At 45.7% G+C, this 25,550-nt stretch overlaps 1 protein-coding gene across 3 annotated transcripts; it reads left to right on the top strand.

Moving 5' to 3' along the window:
- Positions 1-92: 92 nt before the first annotated feature.
- On the top strand, positions 93-23,856 carry ATP6V1E2 (ATPase H+ transporting V1 subunit E2). 3 transcript variants are annotated; one of them, XM_060026685.1, is made up of 4 exons: positions 93-258; positions 1,138-1,220; positions 14,435-16,194; positions 22,431-23,856. In XM_060026685.1, exon 4 carries the CDS (start codon positions 22,439-22,441, stop codon positions 23,117-23,119), a length of 681 nt encoding a protein of 226 aa, XP_059882668.1. In that variant the 5' UTR covers positions 93-258; positions 1,138-1,220; positions 14,435-16,194; positions 22,431-22,438; the 3' UTR covers positions 23,120-23,856. The 3 variants fall into 3 exon arrangements, with proteins under 3 accessions (XP_059882668.1, XP_059882666.1, XP_059882667.1); XM_060026683.1 differs by having other exon boundaries at positions 95-258; positions 22,336-23,856; XM_060026684.1 differs by having other exon boundaries at positions 240-258; positions 1,145-1,220; positions 22,336-23,856.
- The last annotated feature ends 1,694 nt before the right edge of the window (positions 23,857-25,550 follow it).

A 25,550-nucleotide genomic window follows, 5' to 3' on the forward strand; every position in this document is an offset into this window, starting at 1 on the left:
CTCTCCCCGCCCAGCGCCGGCCCGGGCCCCCTCCCCGCTCGGCCCCGGAGGAGGGCGGGCCCAGGCGCCTCCCCGGATTGCGGGCTGCCGGCTCCGCGCCCCCGCCCGCCCGCCTGCCTGCCGGCTCCCGCGCCCCGCGCCCCGCGCCCCGCCCGCGGACGCAGCTCGGCCCTGCCGGCTCACCCTAGCTTGACTCCCCGCGAGGGCTGTGGGGAGGGGGCGAGGAGGAGGAGCCGAGGAGGAGCGACGGGGAGGAAGGTGAGACTGGGGGAGGGGGCCGAGCGACCAGCGCTCGCGAGGAGGCGAGGGCTCCTCGCGAAAGTGTGCGCAACGCCCAGAAGCGTCCACAGGCTCCGATGCTGGGAGAAGACGTGGAGGCCTCTTGGGGAACCGCGACGACTCTTATGATGACGCAATAGTCATGAAAAATTATTTACGTATATTTAAACTCCACCCGGAAGGCAGGATCCATTCTGTCGGCCTCTAAGTGCACAACAGAACTAGAAATCGGGAAGGAAGAAAGGGCAAGAGAGTTAAAAAAATTTTTTTTAATTTTTAAAAAATTTTCACTCTCACGCACGGGGTGATGGGGGAGGGGTGGCGGTGGTCCCTGAGCTGGAAAGTAGGGACTCCTGACTTACTGCTCCGTCCCGCCTCCCACCATCCCCACCACCCCATGCTGTTCACGGCAGAGCTTGAGTCATTTACTACGAAACTGGTGTCTAAGGGAGTTACAGCATCTTGAACCACTGACGCACCCCCGCACCAGCCAGAGAAGGGAGACTCTGCGACTCTGGATGCGGCGGGTGTACCTTTGCTCCCCCTATAGGCGACATTCTCTGAGGCCCCTTTACAGTCCCAGTGTCCCTCGAAGGTGTTAGGTTGTGATCCCTGAGGAGTGATACACTCTAGAGCTCTAAGACGCGGCCTGTGATCCAGGCAACCACCCCTGTCTTCCTGCCTGGGCGATGCTTGCTTGGAAACACCCGTCAGGCCAGGTCGCGTTCACTCGCCAACAGTGCTGCTTCTAACTTTAGGCCCTGGGGCCGGGGGGTGGGGGGGGGAGAATACTCTGCACGTAGCCACCACACCCTCCCTCCCCTTGCTGACAGGAGATAAATCGCTTCCTTTCATCAGTTCACAGGATCAGAAAATGCTGTGTTGAGAGGCACCGCAGAGGTCAACTGGACCACCTCCCTTAGATCTCCCTGAGGTTGCAGGTAAGCAAATTGAGACGCAGAGAGGTGAAGTGGTTATGTCAAAGGCTTCCAGCTAATTCCAGCATTCAAGGACTTGGAACACACTTTGGGAAATGCTCAGTTATGTCCTCACGCCACACTTCCCAGGCCTCAACTCTCAAACCCCAAATCTGATTTCCATTGTCCTGCAAGACTTCCTGGATTCTTGGAAGTTCCTTGTGGGGTCCCACTGAACGTCTCACCAGACCCCTCCATTTGTGTCTGAGTGTGGGTATTTACATTGCCAGCTGCTTTAGGTTATGTAGTGAATCTGGAAGATATTTTTTATGTACTGAATGACAGGTTAAGGAAGGCAGTTCAGTGCCTTGAAGTCAGATCTTGGTTCAAGACTAGTCTCTGCCACTTCCTTCTAGAGGGGAAGAAAGGAGCACTTGCCCCCTTTGCCTACAGGACTACTTCTTCAGACAGCATTTGCTGGGACTGGGATTGTGAAAGGAGGGTCTATCAGGAGAGGTTAAGGAGCTACCGGGCGCACTCAGCCTAGAGAGGGCATTTGGGTCTGGCTCTGACGGTACTTAGCAGTGTGACCTTGAGCATATGCCACTTCTGTTCTTGGGGCCTCTGCTTTCTCATCTATAAATGTGAGCTCATCCATAAGGGTGAGGTCAGGGCTCACCTTTGAGAACGCTAGGGCTCTTCACAATGTGTCCTGAGAGATCCTGGCAAAAGCTTTGGGCCAGGGGAGAAGCAGTTGCTAGAGACATGGGGACGGCCTTTTCGAGGGATAATGAGGTCTGTCCCAGGACTGGAGGATAGAGGCTTCCCCCACTGAGGACTCCAGCCTCTCAGTTCTCATGCTGCTTTTCAGTGCGGCAGATATTTACCAGGGATCCAGAGAGCTGGAGGATTAGCTCTAGAACCTTGAAAAATGGAAGGGACTCCAGGTTCTGATGCTTTGGGAGAAGCTCTGGGAATATCAGAACACTCCAAGTGGGGAACTGCTGTCAGATGAATCATGCAGTGGTGACTTCATTGATGACGGTGACCTCATCCCTTTGGCCCATAGAAAAGCCAAGACTGACTGCCAGGAGTACTTTGAGCTCTGGACTGATTCCACCAGTTGAATGTAGAGTAGGAGGGAGACGGGAGAATTATCCTAGATGCCCAGGTCAGCCCAATGATGGGTTAGCTGGAAGGACCAAACAGATCTCAACAAATAATTACTATATAATGTGATCAGTGCTGTGATCGAGGATAAAGAACAGTCTTCGGCAAGTGCAGGGAGGCTGTTAGTACCTAGCTCTAGATGTGCTGAGGAAGGATTTGCAGAAGGGTGTCATTGGCCTGGGGGTTAAGAGGCCAATAGGAGTAAGATAAGAATGCCTAGGAAAGACAGCCCTGCCCCCCAGCAAGAAGGAACAGCACACAACTTCTTGGGAATGGTGAGCCATGTAGGTGGACAGATGCGGGATTAGTGGTGCAGGGCAACTGGTTTGTATGTAATTGAGAACTATGTGATGCTGCCAGGCCATGGGCCTCTGGAAGCCACGGTAAGAGCATGCAGGGCCCCACCCGGGCATGCAGGGCTCCACCAGAACCTCGAAGAATGGAAGAGACTCACAGGATATTCACGAGTTCCTATTTCTGGTTATCCCTGGCACCCTGTCGTACCTACTGGTCTTCAGTTAGTCACTTGATTTAACAAGTCCCCCTTCCCTTTTTGCCTAGTGGGTGTGGGTTGGTTTTCTGTCACTGGTAACCAAGGGAATCTTGACTATGTTAGTATTATCACTACAGTTGAGATAAGTGATGTGCAGCGAAATTCAGAAATTTGCCCAAAGTCATGTAGCTGGTAAGTGGCAGAGCTAGCTTTCAAAATGGTCAGTTTTCTGAGCTCATGCTACTTCCCATGTTCCACATGAAGGAGGCATTAAAAGTTTCAGTAGGAAATGACAAGTTTAGAGCTGTCTTTTGAGAAGATCACTCTGGGAGTGGTGTGAGAACGTGGATTTAGAGGGGACGAGAGTGAAGGCAGAGGAAGTGAGGAGAGAGGTCACGAAGGTCTGATCCAGGCATGGCTGTGTAAATGAAGAGGAGGCCATGGGTAGCAGGATATTTTAATTAATTAATTTTTGGCTGCATTGGGTCTTTGTTGCTGTGCGCGGGCTTTCTCTAGTTGCGGTGAGCGGGGGCTACTCTTCGTTGTGGTGTGCGGGCTTCTCATTGCAGTGGTTTCTTTTGTTGCAGAGCATGGGCTCTAGGCACGTGGGCTTCAGTAGTTGTGGCACGTGGGCTCAGTAGTTGTGGCTCACAGGCTTAGTTGCTCCGTGGCATGTGAGATCTTCCAGGACCAGGGCTCGAACCTGTGTCCCCTGCATTGGCAGGTGGATTCTTAATTGCTGTGCCGCCAGGGAAGTCCCTAGCAGGATATTTAGATGACCAAGTCCACAGGGCTTGGTAACACAGCATGGGGAAGGGCTAGGATACCTCTGAGGCGTTATCCATTGACGTATGATTCCATTGACATATTCCTTCTCTCCATTCCTTTTTAATCTCCTCTGTTTTTATCCTCCTTATTTTAGTTTTCTTCCTTACTTTTAAAAACTTTCCCATCTCCTCTTGGTGCCTAACCATGAGACCAACTGCCTAAATCAAGCTGAGAGTAGATCTCTAGAAGGACATTAAGTTTCTGTCATTTTGTTTGTGTTCCCTCACATTCACCCCCAAAATGGAAAACTGGATTCCAATGGATCATTTGGTGTCATGATGCTTTGGGTTGCAAGTAATAGGAAAGTCAACCCAAACTGGCTTCAACAGCAAAGGGAGTATATGGACTTCTTTGACTGAAACATACAGAAGTAGCTCAAGCTTCGGGCATGGCTTGATCAAAACTCTGGATCTATTTTTTTCTTCACTTCTCTCAGTTTTTCTCTTCTCTTTGGGCCAGCTTCCTACTTAGGTTGCTTTCTCTCTTGAAAACAGAATGGTTGTACCAGGTCCAGGCATTACCACCCGTACACCACACTGCCCAGGAGGAGAAAGAGCTTCTCTTGACTCACTGATTGCACAAAAGTCTTGGACTTTCTCTGATCAGATTAGCTGAGTTCATCATGGTGGCCAGCAGAATGTCAGACGCTCGTTGCCTTAGGCCTGGGCTATTGGCCATCCCTGAAACCATCACTGTGACAAGGGATTGGGACTATCCTGATTAGGCCTATCAGGGCCCACCCCAAGGCCAGGATTTTAATCCCACTTAGGTTCTATGGTTCCTGCACAGCGGGCGGCAGGCATCGCAGGCATCTGGGGAATATATGCTGGGGAGGCGACCAGCAATATCTATTACATCTGGATTGTTGCCCACCAGTCAAAGTTTCTAGGCCTCCCCAAGCTATACTAGAAATAAAGAACTTTAGGAAAAGCAGATTTCAAGGGAAGAAGGAAGTGAGAAGGATCTAAGTCAAATCTATGATTTGTTTCAAATTTCAGTCAGTTGGTTTGTCAGTACATGAATCCATGCTTGGTGTGAACCCCTAATTCTTGGCTGACAGTAGGTACACTCTGCCCCCTTCAAATTTCCTTCTTAGAGTTACTGGTAAGGAGGTAAAGTGGTTATCATCCTTTTACCCCGTCCCCTCTGCTCTTCAGTTATGCTTCTTGTCTCCATACATGCTTCTTTTCTCTTTGCAGACTGCAGACTCTTCATTCCCCAGAGCTCTCTTGCTTCCCAGACTTCACCTGTCCCACGATCATAGCATCATGCTATGTGCCATACCTATTCCTCTTTTCCTTCCCACCACTAAAGCTCCCATCTGCATCCTTTTCTCTTAGGGCTCAGATGTAATATACCTTGCACATTTTTTTTAGCTAAGATACCAATGGCTTAAACACTGCAGCAATTTCTTAAAGGTCAATGGTTCCTAATGATCAGAATGATAAAAAAAATCCAATAAATCTGGCTCACTTGTTTTTCATTTCTAGTTATGTTTCTAGAATGCATCTAGATCTCTTTTTTCCAGTTCATTACATACCAGGAACTCAGAAGTAAACCCCAGCCTCTGAGAATTTGGGCTCAAGCATCTTTAATAATGTTTTCCGATCTTCATTCCTAACTACCTTTTGCTGCAGCCTAGGTCAGGAGACCAGTCGTTATACCTGATGGCATTGCCCCCATTGCTGAATCATGAAAAGGACACTTCTTTAGAGGTTGCTGGTGCAGAATACTCATATGATCTGGGAGTGACCACCTCTTATAAGGTCCAAAGGAGGCTGGATCATAGATCCCTCTTCCAGAAATGAAATTAATGACTTTATTCCAGGCTTCAGTACTAAGAGTGCCAGAAAACCATCTGAGACTCATTTATGATTGTTCTTGCACGGTGGATGTTGTGGTCACTGAGTATTATAAGCACGTTTTGAAGTTGGGAAATCTCCCACTTCGTAAGTCATGGTAGGAAGAAAAGATCGCCCCTTCTGGAAGCCGAAAGTTACAGACCCTTGCTTTCATTGTCAGACTCAAGAGCTGAAGTGACTAGAGTTAAATAAATACAGGGCACGCTTTCTGGAGGTTGCAGCTTTAGTGTTGGGTACACAACTCAGTACTAAACACAGGAAGTGGCACACAGGGTGGGTGGTGGTGTTGGTTGTGGTGTGACTGAGTTCCTGGTGCAGAAGTGACTGCCGTACACACTGACTGTCTAGAATTTGGTGGCAGCGATGACACCAGAAGTGATTTTCTCATCAGAGCAGGTCCTGAGGCGTGTGTTGGGCGTGGCTCCTGGAAAGACAGTCTTGAGCAGCTGTACCAGCCTGCCCACGATCTTGTGTGCTGTGCATGGTCCTTGGAGGTTCCTTTGCTGTGCAGTGAGCCCCTGACAGCTTCTGTTCCTCGCACCGCAGCCTCTTGAGAAGAGGTTGGAGGAGTGGATCGCTATATTGAATGTGCTTCCTGCAGTGGGAGCAGAGATTCCCACTTCTACCAGACCAACCTCTGTCTTAGTCCATTCGGGCTGCTATAACAAAATGCCACACACTGGGTAGCTAATAAACAACAGAACTTTATTTTTCATAGCTCTGGGGGATGGAAATCCAGGCTCAGGGTACCAGCATGGTTGGGGAGGGCCCTCTTCTGGGTTGCAGACATGGCAGAAGGGGCAAAGGGACTCTGTTGGGCCTCTTTTATAAAGGCGCTAATCCCACTCATGGGGCCTCTACCCTCATGACCTACTCACCTCTCGAAGGCCCCTACTAAGACCATTACTTTGGGCATTAGGTTCCAGCATACGAATTTTGTGGGGACACGTTCAACCTATATACCTTCCTAATGTAAGCAGTTCGAAACTTGCACAAAATATATGAAATCACTGTTTTCAGATATTGAACATAGCACAGGACTGTGATTTCTGAAAGAAAGGAACAAATGAGGCAAGCTCTACTACTAATTACCCTTTCTGCTGGAAGAACTTTCTGAATTGCAGCACAGTAAGGGGGAACCAAAGTTGACCATAGTGATCTTGCTGAGTCCAAGAGACGGCTGAGGAGACTTTTCAAGGCTGAGTACCAGATAGGGGGGAGTGTCCTCTTGAGTCCGTTGCTGATACTAAGTTGCTCGTGCATAGAGTGAAACTCCACCATGGTAGGCAAAGAACTGCCAGGGAACATGAGCTGATTGGTTCCCAGGGCTCACACAGGGCTGGGGGATGTTTGAGTTTCAACCAGCCAATGTGAAGAGACCTATTGAATGTCCAAAGAAATCAGTAGAAACTCCAGAAGGGTTATGCATTAGTAGAAGGGCTAAATTAGCCCTGAAGTAGAAGCAATTCTAGACCCCCAAGCCTCATATAGAACGAATTTATCCACTATTATGATAACTGCTGAGCAAAACAAATTCCATCATTTCTTTAAGGACAACAACAAAATAAAGACATTAAACAACATAAATTTCAGAAGGTCAAGAGTCACTAGATATGTAAAGAATAGAGAACTGTAACCAGAAAAATCAATCAATAGAAACAAACCCAGAAATGACAGAGGTAATGGAATTGGCAGGCAAAGACTTAAAAAAGAATTAGAAATAAACCCAAAGATTTAAAGGAAAATGGGAACATGGGGAGGAAGGAAATGGAAGATATAAAAAGGAACCAAGGGCTTCCCTGGTGGCGCAGTGGTTAAGAATCTGCCTGCCAATGCAGGGGACACAAGAGAAGCCACCGCAGTGAGGAGCCCGCACAACCCAACGACGTGTAGCCCTCGCTTGCTGCAACTAGAGAAAGCCTGTGTGCAGCAACGAAGACCCAATGCAGCCAAAAATAAATAAATAAATAAAATTTTTTAAAAAAGGAACCAAATCAAACTTCTAGAGTTTAAGAATGCAATACCTGAAATGAAAAATTCACTGACTGAGCTTAACAGCTGATTGGACACTGTAGAAGAAAGTACCTGTGACATTGAAGACATAGCAGTATCCAAACTAAAGAGAAAAAGACTAATGGAATAAAACAAAACAAAAAACACCATAGCTGTATCCTAAACTCTGCATTCCTGAGACCTTCAGTTAAAGATAGGAATTTCCAGCAGATGTCATTGGGACAGGACTAACTGTCAACCCCTTTACAATGATGGTGAAATAATTTTTTTAAAATTAATTAATTTTTATTTTTGGCTGTGTTGAGTCTTTATTGCTGTGCGTGGGCTTATTAGGGTGGTTTCTCTTGTTGCGGAGCACAAGCTCTAGGTACGTGGGCTTCGGTAGTTGTGGCATGCGGGCTCAGTAGTTGTGGCTTGTGGGCTCTAGAGTGCAGGCTCAGTACTTGTGGCGCATGGGCTTAGTTGCTCCGTGGCATGTGGGATCTTCCCGGACCAGAGCTCAAACCCATGTCCCCTGCATTGGCAGGTGGATTCTTAATCACTACACCACCAGGGAAGTCCCTGAAATAATTTTATGTTGGTTGGTAAATGCTTCCTACCCTGAACCCACCTCTACCCCCACCATGCTCCAGTCAACCTAGGCCTTTCCCTGGCTCCCTCTGACTTTCTGATTCAACATCTAAAGGATAATGCCCCCAGCAGAGAAGGAGGCCTTCAAGACCCTGTTCCAGCAGAGGCAGGACTATTTTGGTTGGTTGGTCATTAATTATGTCAAGTGTCATCCCTGAGTGGGGTGTAGGTTAGGATTGTGAGAGCCTTGCCTGGGACTTCAAATCACCTCTCTGAGTAGAATAGTCTCAACCAGAGGACCCTGGGCAAATTCATTTAAATAATTTAGATTTTAAAAATTCTTATTGAGCTCTGTGTTGCAGGAATGTGGGTGGGACAGGAGGAGGTGTCCCCCTTGTGGCAGGCCACTGCAGCACCTCTTCCATCTTCATATTCCTCTCTCCTCATCTGAAAGACAGTTACAAATCCCTAGGATTGTGACAGTCTATACGGGAGACTCTTTCCTCACTACCCATCCATTCATCTGTGGGTCCAACACATAATGCTTAACGCTACTGCTATGTACTAGACTCTGGGTGAAGCGTTAAGATGAGTGCAGAGGGGGTCAGAAATAGCACTTTTCCCAACCAGGTCATTGTGGAAGTCACTATGCATGGTGAGGGACAGAGTTGGGTGGATACACTCTCCTCCTCGCCAACCAGTACCTTCGCTGCGTCTGGGGTTGAGCTGTGTCTCTCAGCAGAGGTGAAGCCAGTCAGGACTATCACAGTGAGAGTTAAGTCAATACTAAAGGAGCGCTTGGCATCTGAATGCATCCCCTGATCCGGGGACGGGTACCAAACGTTCCTGATGTCCCTGAACTAGCAGAGCATCTGCTCTCGGGCCTGTCCCTGGCTCTGGCTCAGAGGCTGGAGGCTTGGCCGGCCAGCTCCCTCTGAAGGGCTTGTGTCCTGGGGCTCCTCGCTGACTTCAAACCCACCCTCTGGCCCCTGGAGGCTTTCTGGGCTGACTCCTGGCCCGCATCTACCACCCCCCAAGCAGCTTGGGAGTGCAGTTCTGGGAAGGACAGGATGACTGGGGTGGTGTTTTGTGAATGACGACCTCTGACGTTCACCTAGCACTTTACAAAGCTTCTTCACTCCTCACATCCTTTGGCTTTCACAAAATTCCTCATTAACACCCTTTCTGTAAACAGATGAGGCTTTGTGTCTTTATCCAGATGGAATTCAGGCAGATTGTGAACCTTTATCCAGATCACCCGGCCTGTGAGTGACATCAGGACCGAAACTTTTACCTTTGATGCTCCGTCCAGCGCACTTCTCATGACACCAGCTATGGCCCGTGGGGGCATCCGAGCCAGAGAGAGGCCTCCTACTTCAGAGGCAGCCTGGTTCCCACCCTTGGTTACCATCCCGTGACGTCCTGTGACCAACCAGCCCATGGGACACACTCAATAGATATTAGCCATATAAGCTGCTTATACATCTTGTAGCCAGAATCTCAGACCACTCCCACCCACCCCCATCCCCACCTTAAAGGGGGCCTGTCTTGGGGGACGAATACTTTGATAAATCGATTGTGGGAGAACTTACAAGGGTCTGCTTGAGTAACGATGGTTGTTTTCTAAGGAGGGTGGATTCAATTAACACGAAGTCAGTGTTTTCCAAATGTTTTGTACAGCAAATCACAGTAACCCATACATTTTCATTGTGAACCAGAATACGTATGTACATATATATCATATATTTAACAAAGGTTTGACAGAACAACACTTAAACTTAACTACCTGTAATGAACTCTGGGTTTTCTATTCCATTTGGCTTCACGGCCCATACTTTGAAAAACCCTGCCCTAGGGGCTCTGCTGAGTGGCTACCTGGCTGGCAGCTGGAGTTGAGTGCTCAGGACCACAAAGCTGTAAGAACTCCTACAACTAAACAACAAAAACAACCTGATTTTTAAAATGGGCAAAGGCCTGAATAGACATTTCTCCAAAGGAAATATGTAAATGCCCAATAAGCATGTGAAAAGATATTCAACATCACTAATCATTAGGAAAATGCAAATCAAAACTATAATGAGTACCACCTCACACCCATTAGGAAAGCTGTTATCAAAAAACCAGAAAATAACAAAAATTGGTGAGGATGTGAAGAAATTGGAACCCTTGTTGCATTGCTGGTGAGATTATAAAATGGTGCAGCCACTGGGGAAAATGGTGGGGCAGTTTCCTCAAAAAAGGAAACAGCATTGCCATGTGATCCAGCAATTCCACTTCTAGGTAAGTACCCCAAAGAATTGAAAGCAGAGACTTGAACAGATACTTGTACACCCACATTCAGAGGAATGTTATTCACAATAGCCAAAAGGTGGAAGCAACCCAGATGTCCATTGATGACTGAACAAAATGTGATGTGTACATACAATGGTGTTCTTCAGCCCTTATAAAGGAAGGAGATTCTGACAAGTGCTATGACATGGAGGAATCTTGAAGACATTATGCTAAGCGAAATAAGTCAGTCACAAAGGACAAATATTAAATGATTCCACCTCTGTGAGGTTCCTAGAATAATCAAATTCATAGACACAAAGTAGCAAGGTGGTTGCCAGGGACTAGGGAGAGGAGGGAATGGGGGTTAGTGTTTGATGGGTACGAAGTTCTGGAGATGATTGGTGGTGTCTGTTGCACAACAATGTGAATATATTTAATGCCACTGAACATTACTTAGTGGTTAAAATGATAAAAACTTATGTGTATTTTACCACAATAAGACAAAGAAAAAAGATAAATGGATTTTACTTTTTAAATGGGATTTCCGGCTTCTCTAAAATATCAGATCTTGTGCCCAAGTCCCCATTTCCAAAAGGCAGCAGAAGCCTGGGCCCTTTAGGCAGGGATGAAACAGAAGGGCCTTTTTTTTTTTGCAGGTGGGGGGAACCACCACTGAAAACCTTTAGCTATGCAACTTTGTGGCAAATTGCTCTTGGGGGGAACTTGATTCCTTTGAAGTAACCTTCCTGCAGACGTTTGAAAAGGAGAAATCAAGTTGTGAATTCTTTTTTTATATATAAATTTTTTAATTTTATTTATTTATTTTTGGCTGCGTTGGGTGTTCGTTGCTGCGCGCGGCCTTTCTCTAATTGTGGCGAGCGGGGGCTACTCTTCATTGCAGTGCACCGGCTTCTCATTGCAGTGGCCTCTTGTTGCGGAGCGCGGGCTCTAGGCACGCGGGCTTCAGTAGTTGTGGCACATGGGCTCAGTAATTGTGGCTCGCGGGCTCTAGAGCGCAAGCTCAGTAGTTGTGGCGCACGGGCTTAGTTGCTCCGCGGCATGTGGGATCTTCCTGGACCAGGGATCAAACCCATGTCCCCTGCATTGGCAGGTGGATTCTTAACTACTGCGCCACCAGGGAAGCCCTAAGTTGTGAATTCTTAATGTAAATTATTTAGGGAGAAATGTTTCTGACCCTGCCCGGTTCTCTCCTTTATATTACCTGCCTGCCTGTAGTGGCATTAGCTTTCTCCAGCCCCAACCAAAGCCTGCTTTGCCACTGGGATGGAGTTCTTAGATTAAAACTGTATGTGGCCCCTTAGTTATCAGCAATTGAAGCAGGGATAAAGCTTTGTGGACACTTCTCTGATTTCCGCTCTGGGTGTCTCCTTTTACTTTCAGACCAAATGAACTCTCTGGCTGCTGCTTTGTCTCCCCACAGCTGGCTCGGGAGGGAGCAGGGTGCATCACACCCGCTTTCCCACATCTTCACGCTGAGCTGAGCTGCTCAGCCCTGTGGGTGGAGCTGCAGCAGGTGCTGCCAGGGCCAGTCCCTGAGTCATCAAACCTGCTGGCTCTTGTACCACATCTCCTTCCATCTCGTGTTCATGTCCAAGCCCTCATCCATGCAGTCTCGACCCGGCATTTACTTACAGCCAGGCTCTCCTGCCTCCACCATCACCAGGCTAATCTTTCTAAACCCAGGTATGGCCAAGTTACATCCCTACTGAGAAGCCTTTGATAGGGCTCCTTAGCCTAATGTCCCAGCTCTCAGTGTGACATTTCAAACCTTCCCCAGTTGAACTCCGTCTTTCTAGACATCACTCACTCCCACTGCCACTGCAGGCCTGTCTGCTGCCACACCAATCTGTTCTCTGCACTCAGACCTCCTACACATTCCCAGTACGGTGTCTCTGCCCACAGTGTTCTCCCTGTCTAGACAATCTCACTCTGTCTTCCTGCTTCTCAGAATTGTTTGTTCTTCAGTGCCCATCTGTACTTCTCCCTCCCAGCTTGACCCCTTGCTCAGAGGACGACTCCTTCAGCTGAAGCCTGTGGCCACACAGCCTGTGTGCTCTCCTGGCTTTTATCACATCCCATGTTGGGTGCAGGTACCTTTCCATATTTCTGAACCAAAGTCCTCTCTGGAAACCCCAAGGTATTGCTTCGAGTCAGGTATCCATCACAGCTTGATCGATTCTTGCCTATTTGGATAAATCCTCCTTCACGAATACTGTCTACTAGCTAACCTTTTCCAGGTGACCTGCCTCCAGTTAAAACATGTGTGGTCACTAATGGTGTGTCCCAAACCACCCACTACATGGTCTACCTGGTTGCAGAGAAGTTCATTATAAAAGAGCCCATGGTGAGCTGGGGAGGGGCTTTTAGGGATTGGATCCCTTCATTTGCTTAGCTTTCTTGGAACTGCTGATTCCTAACAGATCACACTGTAGTGTGATTTCCTGTTTACCTGTACATCTCCCTCATGACGTCGTAGGCTTGGGAGGTGGGCTGGTGTCTGCTTGTTCTCTGTCTCCAGTGTCTACACAGTGCCTGACACATGGTAGATGTTCAACAAATATTTCTTGAAAGACAGAAAAGGGAATGCCCCCTTCCCACATATTTATTTATAAATTATTTATTTATTTGGTTGCGGCAAGTGCGCTCCTTAGTTGTGACTCTCTCAGGCTCCTTAGTTGTGGCATGTGTGCTCCTTAGTTGTGGCATGTGTGTTCCTTAGTTGAGGCCAGTGGGCTCCTTAGTTGTGGCTCATGGGCTCCTTAGTTGCGGCTTGCTGGTTCCTTAGTTGTGGCACGTGGGCTCCTTAGTTGCAGTAGGTGGGCTGCAACTACTTAGTTGCAGCTCACCGGCTCCTTAGTCATGGCATGAGAACTCTTAGTTGTGGCATGCATGTGGGATCTAGTTCCCTGACCAGGGATCAAACCCCAGCCTCCTGCCTTGGGAGCATGGAGTCTTAACCACTGCTCCATCAGGGAAGTCCCCCTTCCCACATGTTTAGTATTTAAATTTAGTATTCTAAATTGCTTCGCCCACTTCCTGGGCCCTGCAAGTTGCCCCATGCTTCGAGCTCTGGAAAGCCCCTTCCCTTCCTCACGCTGTAATGTCTGAGTGTCTGGAGGCCCTGGTTTGGCGCTGCTTCTCTTTCAGCCAGGGTTACGGAGCCCACACCCAGACACATCCACCCTCAGACTTACTTACAAATCCCAGCTAGAATGAGGAACAGTTGCTTCAGGGTCTGGGCAGGGCTTCAGGGTGACGGACACATTTTGCCCACCAAGCACGCCTGCCACCCCTTCTTCCCGCTAATGGTGACGAGGATTCCCCAAGGTGCACACCGGATCACACAGGTGAGGCCGGGGAGGAGAGATTTCCAAGCCCACACTTCCTCTAAGAATGCCTCTTATACCTACAAATACAAAATCATCAGTTTTGAAATGTCTTCTTCCCTAAGGTCGTAAGAAGGGGTTTCTGGGGATGCTGGCAATGTCCTGCTGCTTGACCCGGGTGCTGGTTACAGGATATTTGCCTCATAATAATTCATTAAGCCATACACTTTTCTGAATGTGTATTACATTTCACAGTAAAAAAGAAAGTACCCCACACACACCCGCCCCAGCCTCAGGGCCTTAATCCAATCAATTCATGTTTAACCAGTGCCTGTCTGCATCCAGCCCCTGCTAGAGAAAGAGATTCTTGTCCTCAAGGAATTTCCTGGAGGAAGGAAGGTAACTAGAGCATCAGAAGACTCCGAATCCAGCTCTGAATTATATCTGGAAAATAGGCCATGCTGTCATTTTGAGGAGGAGTCCAGAGGTCAAGGAGGTAGTGGGGCTCAAACTGGGCTGAAGATGTAGGTGGGATTTAGGTAAGTGGAGAGGAGCAGAGGAAGGCATTGTAGCTGAGAGAACTGTAAGATCAAGAGCTGTTAGGTAAGACTGAGCCTGATGTGTCTGGGGGGGCAATGAAGAAACCCTAGTACTGAATAGTTGTTTTTGTTTTTTTTTTTGCAGTACGTGGGCCTCTCACTGTTGTGGCCCCTCCCGTTGCGAAGCACAGGCTCCGGACACGCAGGCTCAGCACCCATGGCTCACGGGCCCAGCTGCTCCGCGGCATGTGGGATCTTCCCAGACCGGGGCACAAACCCGTGTCCCCTGCATCGGCAGGCGGACTCTCAACCACTGCGCCACCAGGGAAGCCCAGTACTGAATAGTTTGTGGGAGTACGACTGTCTTGGAGAGCTCTAGATCTGCCCCCAGCCCCAAACATGGGCAGGGTGGATGCCACTTACAGTGCAAGCCTGCCTTATCTGAATGGAGAATCCTGTGCCCTTGTGCAAGAGCCGACACGTGTGTTTCACATTTCTTAAGTTCGTTTTGTTGTTTTGTTCAAGCCACAGGCTCAAGTGGGCTCATAATCCCCATCCCAGACAGACTGGAAGTTACATCTGCCAGACACATTACTCGGGCACCCGAGTTCATGCAGAGACACTTACTTGTTCAATTCCTGACTTTTAGCCCTGCCCCACCCTGCAGCTGCCTTCAAGTCCCAGCACTGATAGACTGAGTAGAAGTGGGAGTCAGAAGAAGTATGAGAACTCAGGACTGCAGATTCAGAGACTGTGACAGGCTGTGGGATGACTCTACCCCAGCCTCAGCCCAAGAGCCCTGGAATTCCAGGACTTTACCTACCATCACCAAGGATATGGCTGGCCACCTGAGACCATGGGTGAATGTGCCACGAAGTGCCGGGAGGTTCCCAAACTCCGTGCAGGGCTCCTAATTTGAATATAAGGAAGCAAGACTAGGATGTGTTTCTACTTATTTTAGGGAGTGGAACTCAAATCAGTCATAAGTACTCTGTACACACAGAGAGTGACTGTGATGAGGCTTAAAGCGGAGGGGAAGAGCTAGTAATAATATAGTACTAGTGATGCTGATAATGACAGTAACTACCAAGCGTGAAGATTAACTTTGTGCTTAGCAGTATGCTAAACGTTCACTTCTTCCATTTAAGCCTCACAATAATCCTATGATGTGCATGCTATTATTATTTCCATTTTACGGATGGAGAAACTGAGGCTTCAAGGCATGAGCTGCTTTCCCAAAGTCATACAAATGTTAAGTGCAGAAGTAGGATCTGAATTCCAGCAGTCTCACTCCAGCAACCATACTGTGGAAGCCGGCGATGCCTCCTTAAGCCCTGTCTGGGCTTGGAGAGGATGTCCTCCCTGATGGACCGGAGCATGCCAGCCCCTGTGGCTGGTATGGCATTCTGAAAGGCTGTCTGGCAAGTTTTGCTTGCTCTGGTTTCTCACTAAAACAACCTTTGGATTTGGCTTCCCAGGCGACTCACATACAGGAAAAGAGGGCCATGACCTGCCAACATGACAGCTGTATTTTTCACTAGTAACTTAATAAACTGGCTGCCTGGGTTCACATACATACCTGTTTCTGACAGCTTGGTTAAGGTGAGCCCACCCCAGAGCTGAGGCCCACCATGTGCCAACTTAATTGAGATTCTGGGCATGCAAGCGTAGCCCCCAGCTGAGGCCTCTGTGCCAAGGAAATTCCTCTTGGCCTCCTTTTGGCTGGTTTGGCCCGCCTTCCCCAGTGACAGTCTGGCTCTTTGGATTCGAGCTGCCTGGTCAAACTGTGAGGGTCTGCAGAAAGAAGGAAGCAACAGTGCCAGGTTCCAGTGCGTGTTCCAAGTTCCACATTCTGCCTACAGACGCCCGGCGCCAGAGCAAAGGCTGGCCCTTGGCAGTGGACTGGTAAGGATTTGTCTGGTACATTTTTTCCTTTACACACTTAACCTGGGACTTCCTGCATCTCTTACTCTCTCTGCTTTCATTCATGGTGGCTTCCAAAGCTGGTGATTAGCAGGGTTACCCAGAGAGCCCTTTTTTAAAAATATTTAATGGACTTGTCTTATTTAGGAGCAGAGAATGTTTTGCTCTGTTTACAAAAGTGCAGTTTAAGAAAAATTACATCCTAAAATAGTGGGAATGGATGGACTAAATCATTTTCTTTTTAACTTCCAGTGACAGTTTGTAAGGTTGAACCCGAAGTCTTGGTCTTTGTCAGAAACACGGGGTTGTTTTTCCACCAAGCTTGGTGAATGGTGCATCTTTCTGGGACAGCATTCTTTTTTTTCTTTTCTTTTTTTTGCAGTACGCGGGCCTCTCACTGTTGTGGCCTCTCCCGTTGTGGAGCACAGGCTCCGGACGCGCAGGCTCAGCGGCCATGGCTCACGGTCCTAGCCGCTGCGCGGCATGTGGGATCTTCCCGGACCGGGGCACGAACCCGTGTCCCCTGCATCGGCAGGCGGACTCTCAACCACTGCGCCACCAGGGAAGCCCCCCCCTTTTTTTAATTGTAAAAGACACATAACATGAAATCTACCCTCTTAACAAAATTTTAAGTGTACAGTACAGTATTAACTATATGCACATTGTTGTACAGCAGATCTCTTTTTCACCGTGCATGATTGAAACTTTATACCCATTAAACACAACTTTCTAATTCCCCTCCACCTGGCCCCTGGCAACCATCATTCTACTTTCTGCTCCTGTGAATTTGACTACTTCAGATCCCTCATTTAAGTGTAATCGTGCAGTATTTTTCCTGTGACTGGCTTATTTCACTTAGCATAATAATGTCCTCAAGGTTCATCCATTATGTAGCATATGACAGGATTTCCTTGTCATATTTAAGGCAAAATAATATTTCATTCAATGTATATACAACATTTTCTTTATCCATTCAATCATCAGTAGACATTTAGGTTGTTTCCACCTCTTGGTTATTGTGAATAAAGCTCCAATGAACATGGGAATGCAAATATCTCTTTGAGATCCTGTTTTCAGTTCTTTTGGATAAATATCCAGAAGTGAGATTGTTGGATCATACGGGAGTCTTTAATCCATTTTGAGTTGATTTCTGTATATGATGTAAGATGAGGGTCCAATTTCATTCTTTTGCATGAGATATTTAGTTTTCCTAGTACCATTTGTTGAAGAGACTATTCCCGTTGTGTAGTCTTGGCACCCTTGTTTGAAGATTATTTTACTGTATTTGTGTGGGTTTATTTCTAGGATCTCTATTCTGTTATATTGGTCTATCTGTCTGCTAGTACTATGCTGTTTCGATTACTGTAGGCTTGTAATATATTTTGAAGTTAGGAGTGTGAAGCCTCCAGCTTTGTTTTCTTTCAAGATTGTTTTTGCTATTCAGGGTTCTTTGTGGTTTCACATGAATTTTAGGATTGTTTTTTCTATTTCTTAAAAAAATGCCGTTGAGACTTTGATAGGAATAGCACTGACTTTGTAGATCACTTTGAGTAGTATGAACAGTATTAAGTGTTCTAATCCATGAACATGGGATGTCTTTCCATTTATTTGTGTCTTTAAATTCTTTCAGCAGTGATTTGTAGTTTTTAGTGTTCAACTATTTAGCTTCCTTGGTTAAATTTATTCCTAGTATTTTGTTCTTTTTGATGACATTGTAAATGGAATTGTTTTCTTAATTTTCCTTTTGGATTATTCATTTTTATTGTATAGAAACAATTGCTTTTTATATGTTGATTTTGTATCTCTCCAATTTTGATGTCTTTCTTGTCTTTCTCATGTCTAATTGCTGTAGCTAGGACTTCCAATGTTATGTTGAATAAAAGTGGCAAGAGTGGACATCCTTGCCTTCCTTATTCCTGATGTTAGAAGAAAAGCTTTCAGTTTTTCACTGTTGTGTATGAATGACATTAGCTGTGCACTTTTCATATATGATCTGCATTATATAGAAGTAATTTCCTTCTATTCCTAGTTCGTTTTTTTTGATCATGAAAGGATGTTTAATTTTGTCAAATGCCTTTTCTGCATCTACTGAGATGATCATGTGATTTTATCTTTCTTTCTGTTAATGTGGTGTATCGCATTGATTGATTTTTGTATGTTGAACCATCCTTGCATTCCAGGGATAAATCCCACTTGGTCATGGTGTATAATTCTTTTAATGTGCTATTGAATTCAGTTTGCTAATATTTTGTTGAGATTTTTGCATCTGTGTTCATCAGGGATATTAGCTTGCAGTTTTCTTTTCTTGTAGTGTCTTTCTGGCTTTGGTATCAGGATAATGCTGACCTCTTAAAATGAATTTGAAAGGGTTCCCTCCTCTTCAGTTTTCTGGAAGAGTTCTCAGGAGTTGGCATTAATTTTTAAAAAAATTTTTGTAGAGGGCTTCCCTGGTGGCACAGTGCTTGAGAGTCCACCTGCCAATGCAGGGGACACGGGTTCGTGCCGCGGTCTGGGAAGATCCCACGTGCCATGGAGCGGCTGGGCCCGTGAGCCATGGCCGCTGAACCTGCACGTCCAGAGCCTGTGCTCTGCAACGGGAGAGGCCACAACAGTGAGAGGGCTGCGTACTGCAAAAATAAATAAATAAATAAATAAATAATTGTAGAATTCTCCTTTGAGGCTATCTGGTCTTGGGCTTTTTTTTTTTTTTTTTTTTTTGGTTGGGAGGTTTTGATTACTGGTTCAATCTCCTTACTAGTTATAGATAAGTTCAGATTTTCTATTTCTGCATGGTTCAGCCTTGGTAGGTAGTATGTTTCTAGGAATTTATCCATTTCTTTTAGGTTTTCCAATTTGTTGGTGTATGGTTGTTCGGAGTAGTCCCTTACAATGCTTTTTATTTCTGTGGCATCAGTATGATGGTTTTATGTATTTGAGTCTTCTTTTTTTCTTAGTCTAGCTAAAGGTTGTCAGTTATATCTTTTCAAAAGCTAACTCTTAGTTTCATTGATTCTTTTCCATTTTTCTATTTCATTTATTTCTGCCCTAAGTTTTACTATTTCCTTCCTTCTGCTAATTTTGGGCTTAGTTTTTCTTTTCCTAGTTCCTTAATGTATAAAGTTAAGTTGCATATTTGAAATCTTTCTCTTTAGACGTAGGCTTTTACAGCTATAAACTTTTCTTAGTACCGCTTTTGCTGCGTCCCAAGTTTTGGTATGTGTATTTCATTTTTGTTTGTCTCAAGATATTTTCTGATTTCCCTTTAGATATCTTCTTTGGTCCATTGGTTGTTCAAGAGAGTGTTGTTTAATTTCTACATATTTGTGTTTTCCATTTTTCCTTCTGCTATTGATTTCTAGCTTAATTCCATTGTGGTTAGAAAAGATACTTGGTATGATTTCAGTCTTCTTAAGTTTGTTAAGGCTTTGTTTGTGACCTAACATGTAATCCATGCTGGAGAGTGTTAAAACTGTGCTTGAAAAAAATGTGTGTTTTGCTGCTGGTGGTGGAATATTTTGCTGTGTCGTCTGTTAGGTCTATTTGATCTCTATCATTGTTAAAGTCCTGTGTTTCCTTATTGATCTTCTCTCTGGATAGTTTATTCATTATTGGAAGTGAGATATTGACATCTCTTAATATTACTGTGTTCCTGACTATTACTTTCTTCAGTTCTGTTAATGTTTACTTTATATATTTGGGTACTCTGATGTTGGGTGCATATATATCTATAGTTACTATATCTTCTTAGTGAATTGACCTTTTTATCATTATAAAATGTCCTTCTTTTACTCTTATGACAGTTTTTGACTTAAAATATATTTTATATCAGTATGGCCACTCCTGCTCTCTTTTGGTTACCATTAGCACAGAATATCTTTCTCCATCCTTTCACTTTCAGCCTATGTGTGTTCTTAAACCTAAAGTGAGTCTCCTGTAGACAGCATATAATTGGATCTTGTTTTGTTTTTAATTTATTCAGCCACTCTATAGCTTTTGATTAGGGAGTTTAATTTACATAAAATAGTTGCTTATAAAGAAGGATGTGCTATTGTCATTTTGTTCATTGTTTCCTGTCTGCTTTGTAGCTTTTTTTTTGCCCCTCTCTTGATGTCTTTGTGTTTCACTGATTTGTTTTAGTGACATGATTTGATTCCTTTCTCATTTTTGTTTGTGAATTTGGGTGTCTGTTTCCTTCCTCAGACTTGGGGAGTTTGGAGCCATTATTTCTTCAAATAAGATTTCTGCTCCTTTCTTTCTGTCTCTTCAGCTTCTGGGGCTCCTATATTACATATATTAATCCACTTGATGGTGTTCCATATGTCTCTTAGGCTTTCTTCACTTTAAAAAAATTTGCTTCTCCAACAATAATAGATAATTTCAAATGGCCTGTCCTCGAGTTTGCTGTTTATTTCTTCTCCATAATCAAGTCTGTTGTTGAACACCTCTAGTGAATTTTTCAATTCAGTTATTGTATTCTTTAGCTCCAAATTTTCTGTTTGGTTCTTTTTAATATTTTCCATCTCTTTATTGCTAGTCTTATTTTTTTCATAGACCATTTTCCTGGGCTCGTTAAGCATCCCAGTGAATCTTTTTTTTTTCTTTTCTATTATGGTTTATTACAGGATATTGAATATAGTTTCCTGCGCTATACAATAGGACTGTATTGTTTATCCATTCTATATATAATAGTTTGCATCTGCTAGTCCCAAACTCCCAATCCAACCCTCCCCCGCACTCCCTACCCCTTGGCAACACAAGTCTGTTCTCTATGTCTGAGTCTGTTTCTTTTTTGTAGATAAGTTCATTTGTGTCATATTTTATATTCCACATATAAGTGATATCGTATAGCATTTGTCTTTCTCTTTCTGACTTACTTCGTTTAGTGCAGTCCATCTCTGAGTCCATCCATGTAGCTGCAAATGGCATTATTTCATATTTTTTATGACCGAGTAATATTCCATTGTATATATATACCACATCTTCTTTATCCATTCATCTGTCAATGGACATTTAGGTTGTTTCCATGACTCGGCTATTGTAAATAGTGCTGCTATGAACATAGGGGTGCATGTATCTTTTCAAATTATAGTTTTGTTTGGATATATGCCCAGGAGTGGGGTTGCTGAATCATACGGCAACTCTATTTTTAATTTTTTTTTTTTTTTTTTGCGGTACCTGGGCCTCTCACTGTTGTGGCCTCTCCCATTGCGGAGCACAGGCTCGGAACGCGCAGACTCAGTGGCCATGGCTCACGGGCCCAGCCGTTCCACGGCATGTGGGATCTTCCCGGACCAGGGCACGAACCCGTGTCCCCTGCATCGGCAGGCGGACTCTCAACCACTGCAGCACCAGGGAAGCCCTATTTTTAATTTTTTGAGGAACCTCCATACTGTTCTCCATAGTGAGTACACCAGTTTACATTCCCACCACAGTATAGGGGGGTCCAGGGAGTCTTTTTAAGATATGGATTCCCAGACCCTACTGGCAGAAATACTAATTCAGTAGTCTGGAGTGGGGCCTGGAAAGCTGTATTTCTGAAAGGTCCCTTGGTGATTCATATGTACATCTAGGTTTGGAAACCACTTCCAGTTAAAAGACTACCTTCAACCCCTCCCACCTTGCAGTTCTCTCCAGGATGCCACCATCTGCCTATGAGTTTTCTGTCTCTTTGAATCAGTTGAGGGTCTAAAAATCTTTTTGCTTCAAGGCAACCTTCCTGGATTTTGCTTCAAAGCAACCTTCCTGTTTAACCACAAGTTTCTTATGACTCTCCCCAGCCCTCTCCAACCCAAAATGTGCCTACATTTTCCATTTTTGTATTAATTTGGCATTTCCATTCTCTCCACTTGCTATCTGTGATTGAGCCATTGCTGACTAGAAGTCTTCCTGAGGTCTGCCCTAATCATCTCATTATTATTTGATGACAAAAAGGTGGTGAGCGTAGTAGAAATGGAACTCTGGGAACCCAGGTTTGGGTCTCTGTTCTACTAGGGTATGACCTTGGACAGGTTGCTTTCCCTCTCTGGGCTTCAGTTTCCTCCAAGTGATTCATGAATAGATGGTCTCCATGATCCTTCCCTTTGGACTCTGACTATATCCTTCCTCCCCTCATGCATTCCACAGCTCAGAATGTGGAACTCTGGAGACACTCCTGAAACTCTGCCCTAAGTCAAAGGAACCAGAGAGCCCACCAGTTCTCCCTCCACCTCCCTTTCCAGGAGCAGCCATGGCCCTGAGTGATGTCAATGTGCAGAAGCAGATTAAGCAGATGATGGCTTTCATTGAGCAGGAAGCCAACGAGAAGGCAGAAGAGATAGATGCCAAGGCTGAGGAAGAGTTCAGCATTGAGAAGGGACGCCTTGTGCAAACCCAGCGACTGCAGATTATGGAGTATTATGAGAAGAAAGAGAAGCAGATAGAGCAGCAGAAGAAAATCCAGATGTCTGCCATGAGGAATCAGGCAAGGCTGAAAGTCCTGAGAGCCCGAAACGACCTCGTCTCAGAGTTGCTGAATGATGCAAAGCTGAGACTCAGCAGGCTCGTGGCAGACCCAGTATTTTACCAGGGGCTGCTGGATAAACTAGTGCTCCAGGGTCTGCTCCGACTGCTGGAGCCCGTGGTGATTGTACGCTGCAGGCCGCAGGACCTCCTCCTGGTGGAGGCTGCAGTGCAAAAAGCCATCCCTCAATACACGACAGTCTCCCACAAACGTGTGGAAGTCCAAGTTGACAGAGGGGTGCAACTGGCTGCAGATGCGGCTGGAGGTGTGGAGGTCTACAGTGGTGATCAGAGAATAATGGTTTCCAATACTCTGGAAAGTCGACTGGATCTCTTATCCCAGCAAAAGATGCCAGAAATACGAAAGGCCTTGTTTGGAGCCAGTGCCAACAGGAAGTTCTTTCTATAAGCCTCTAGGAAGTGAAGCTCATGTTGAATTTCTAAGCTATAAAAGCATGAGTTATTAGGACAAAGGAAACCAGTAATATCTCCTCCTCTTTTTTGCTCTGGTATTAGTCTGTCTTCATGAAATACCCTTTGACTAGCTAAAGGCATTACACTTTGGAATAAAGCCTGACTTAGTGCTTAGCAACCTATTTCCAATTTATCTATACATATTACAGCCTCTTGTCAGTTGTACAGTCTGTGTTGAAGGGAGTAGAGACATCTGCTCTTTAGCTCGTCCTCAAACTGAGATGTGAATGGTATTCTTGACCTATGGGTCTGGGTGTTCTAAAGCTCTTTAATATGTATGTGAAGTTTGTTTTTCTTCTTTTGTCTCAGCTTCTTGTTCTTATGTTATTTAATAAGGTCTAGAACTCTTTTTCATGTGTAGAGGGTCAACTTCACGGGTGTATGGCGCGTGCAGTCACACAGAGCTCCATGTCAGAAGAGCCTGGCGCTTGGGGTCTAATGCTTTATAGCCACTGTCTGGAAATTCTTAATTTTATATTTGCATGTGTCCTTTATAAGTGAAGTCCAGTGGGACTTTGGAGCATGTGTCAGGGACTTGGACCTTGGCTCACATGTAGTACTGATTCCCGAAGCCTACCCATCTCCCTGGGTTGGGTTCTTGCCCACCCGCTTCCCAGCACCCTGGTGCTCCAAGACCCCGCCTTCCCTTCCCTCAACTAGTGCTCATTGCTGCCCTCTGCCCAGTGTGCATGCAGGGAGGGTCTGTATGCTCCGTAGAATCTTAGGGCTGGGCATAATGGTGGCCATCTCTGCTCAGCTTGGCAGCTCCATGGCACATTCAGCAGGTGACTTGGTGAGCTTGGGTCTCTCACCCACCAGATACTGGGCACATCTCAGTGTGGAGGTTTAAAGACCCTGGGGTTCACCTGTCTCCTGTGGATTGGATCAGCCAGCCTGTTGGAATGGGAGATGCCTGACTTGGCTTTCCTGACCCCAGCCTCGGTACAATGCATAGATCTGGGGGCTGGTGGGAAGGAGGGCCCAGCAGTTGTCAAGGTTGCTGGGCCTGAGTCTCGGGGAGGGATCTTCAGGAGCTTATAAGGGTCTGCACTTGCCCTGTGAAGTATCCTGTGCCTGATGGAGTTCTCCATTAGACAACTCGGTGTCTGGGGGCGACTTGGACTCATCTCTTGTGACCAGCTGGCTGCATCTTCTGGGAGAAGCCAAGAAATACAGTCACTGTGGTGATTCTCTATGTGGGCATTGCACAGTATAAAGATAAATGATAAAATTCATGCTAAGGATTTTATATTGTAATTTTTATTTACTTAGACATTAAATAGCAAATAAACACCACGACAAGCCAAAAGAGAGACTGCAGAAGAAAAGAAGAAGCTTTATAAGTATTTTTAGTACCTTTAACTGTACTTTTTGAACAAAGGATTCCACAGTTTCATTTTACACTGGGCCCCATAAATTATGTAGCTGGTTCTGCATGTGTATGGTGATTTAAAGTCTAATTTATGCCTGAGTGTGATTTATGTGTTAAAGTAGAAGTTTTTTGAAGAAAAGAACCTCCAGGCAACTCTGCCAAGGGCAAAGGTTGGCTTGTGTGGTCAGGAATTTATAAGGAACAGAAATCCCATGAAGCTCAAACACAGAGTAGGAGGCAGGTTATTAGTAAACAGGGGTGTCTCAAGGGAGCTCGGGACAGGAATCTGTCATGGTCTCAGGGGAGGGCTGGAACTGGGCATCAGAAAGCTTTCTGAAGTCCTCTAGATGGCTAGTTCATTTTCTTTTTTAAGCAGTGACTTTTTCTACTGTCCATTTTATTTTTTTATTATAATTATTTTTAAAACGTGAGGATTGATACTCTATTTTTTTATCTTTTTTTTTTTTGGCTGCATTGGGTCTTTGTTGCTGCGTGTGGGCTTTCTCTAGTTGCAGCGAGCGGGGGCTACTCTTCTTTGCGGTGTGCTGGCTTCTCACGGCAGTGGCTTCTCTTAGTGTGGAGCACGGGTTCTAGGTCACGGGCTTCAGAAGTTGCAGCACATGGGCTTCAGTAGTTGTGGCACGTGGGCTCAGGAGTTGTGGCACATGGGCTTAGTTGCTCCGCAGCATGTGGGATCTTCACAGACCAGGGATTGAACCCGTGTCCCCTGCATTGGCAGGTGGATTCTTGCACCACCAGTGAAGTCCTCTACTGTGCATTTTAAATGGTGGAGTTTGCACGGTCCCCAGAGTTTACATGTATTAGTTCCAGAAACAAATTTGCTTTTCTTGGAGTTATTTTCTCTTTTCTTAGAAGGAATCCATTTGGCTCAATTCAGATAAGATGTCCACCTACAGTCCAGTTGGTGTCTGGGGCAGTTCTAAGAGAAAAGGGGGTCTTTGTCAGCTGAACAGACTCCTTAAAGGGTGTCTCC

The sequence above is a fragment of the Delphinus delphis genome, chromosome 12 (assembly GCF_949987515.2).
Source record: "Delphinus delphis chromosome 12, mDelDel1.2, whole genome shotgun sequence".
NCBI classification, from domain to species: Eukaryota; Metazoa; Chordata; class Mammalia; order Artiodactyla; family Delphinidae; genus Delphinus; species Delphinus delphis.

What these genes read in the sequence shown, in the direction of transcription:
- ATP6V1E2 (XM_060026685.1), top strand. Translation starts at nt 22,439, where the DNA reads ATGGCCCTGAGTGATGTCAATGTGCAGAAGCAGATTAAGCAGATGATG.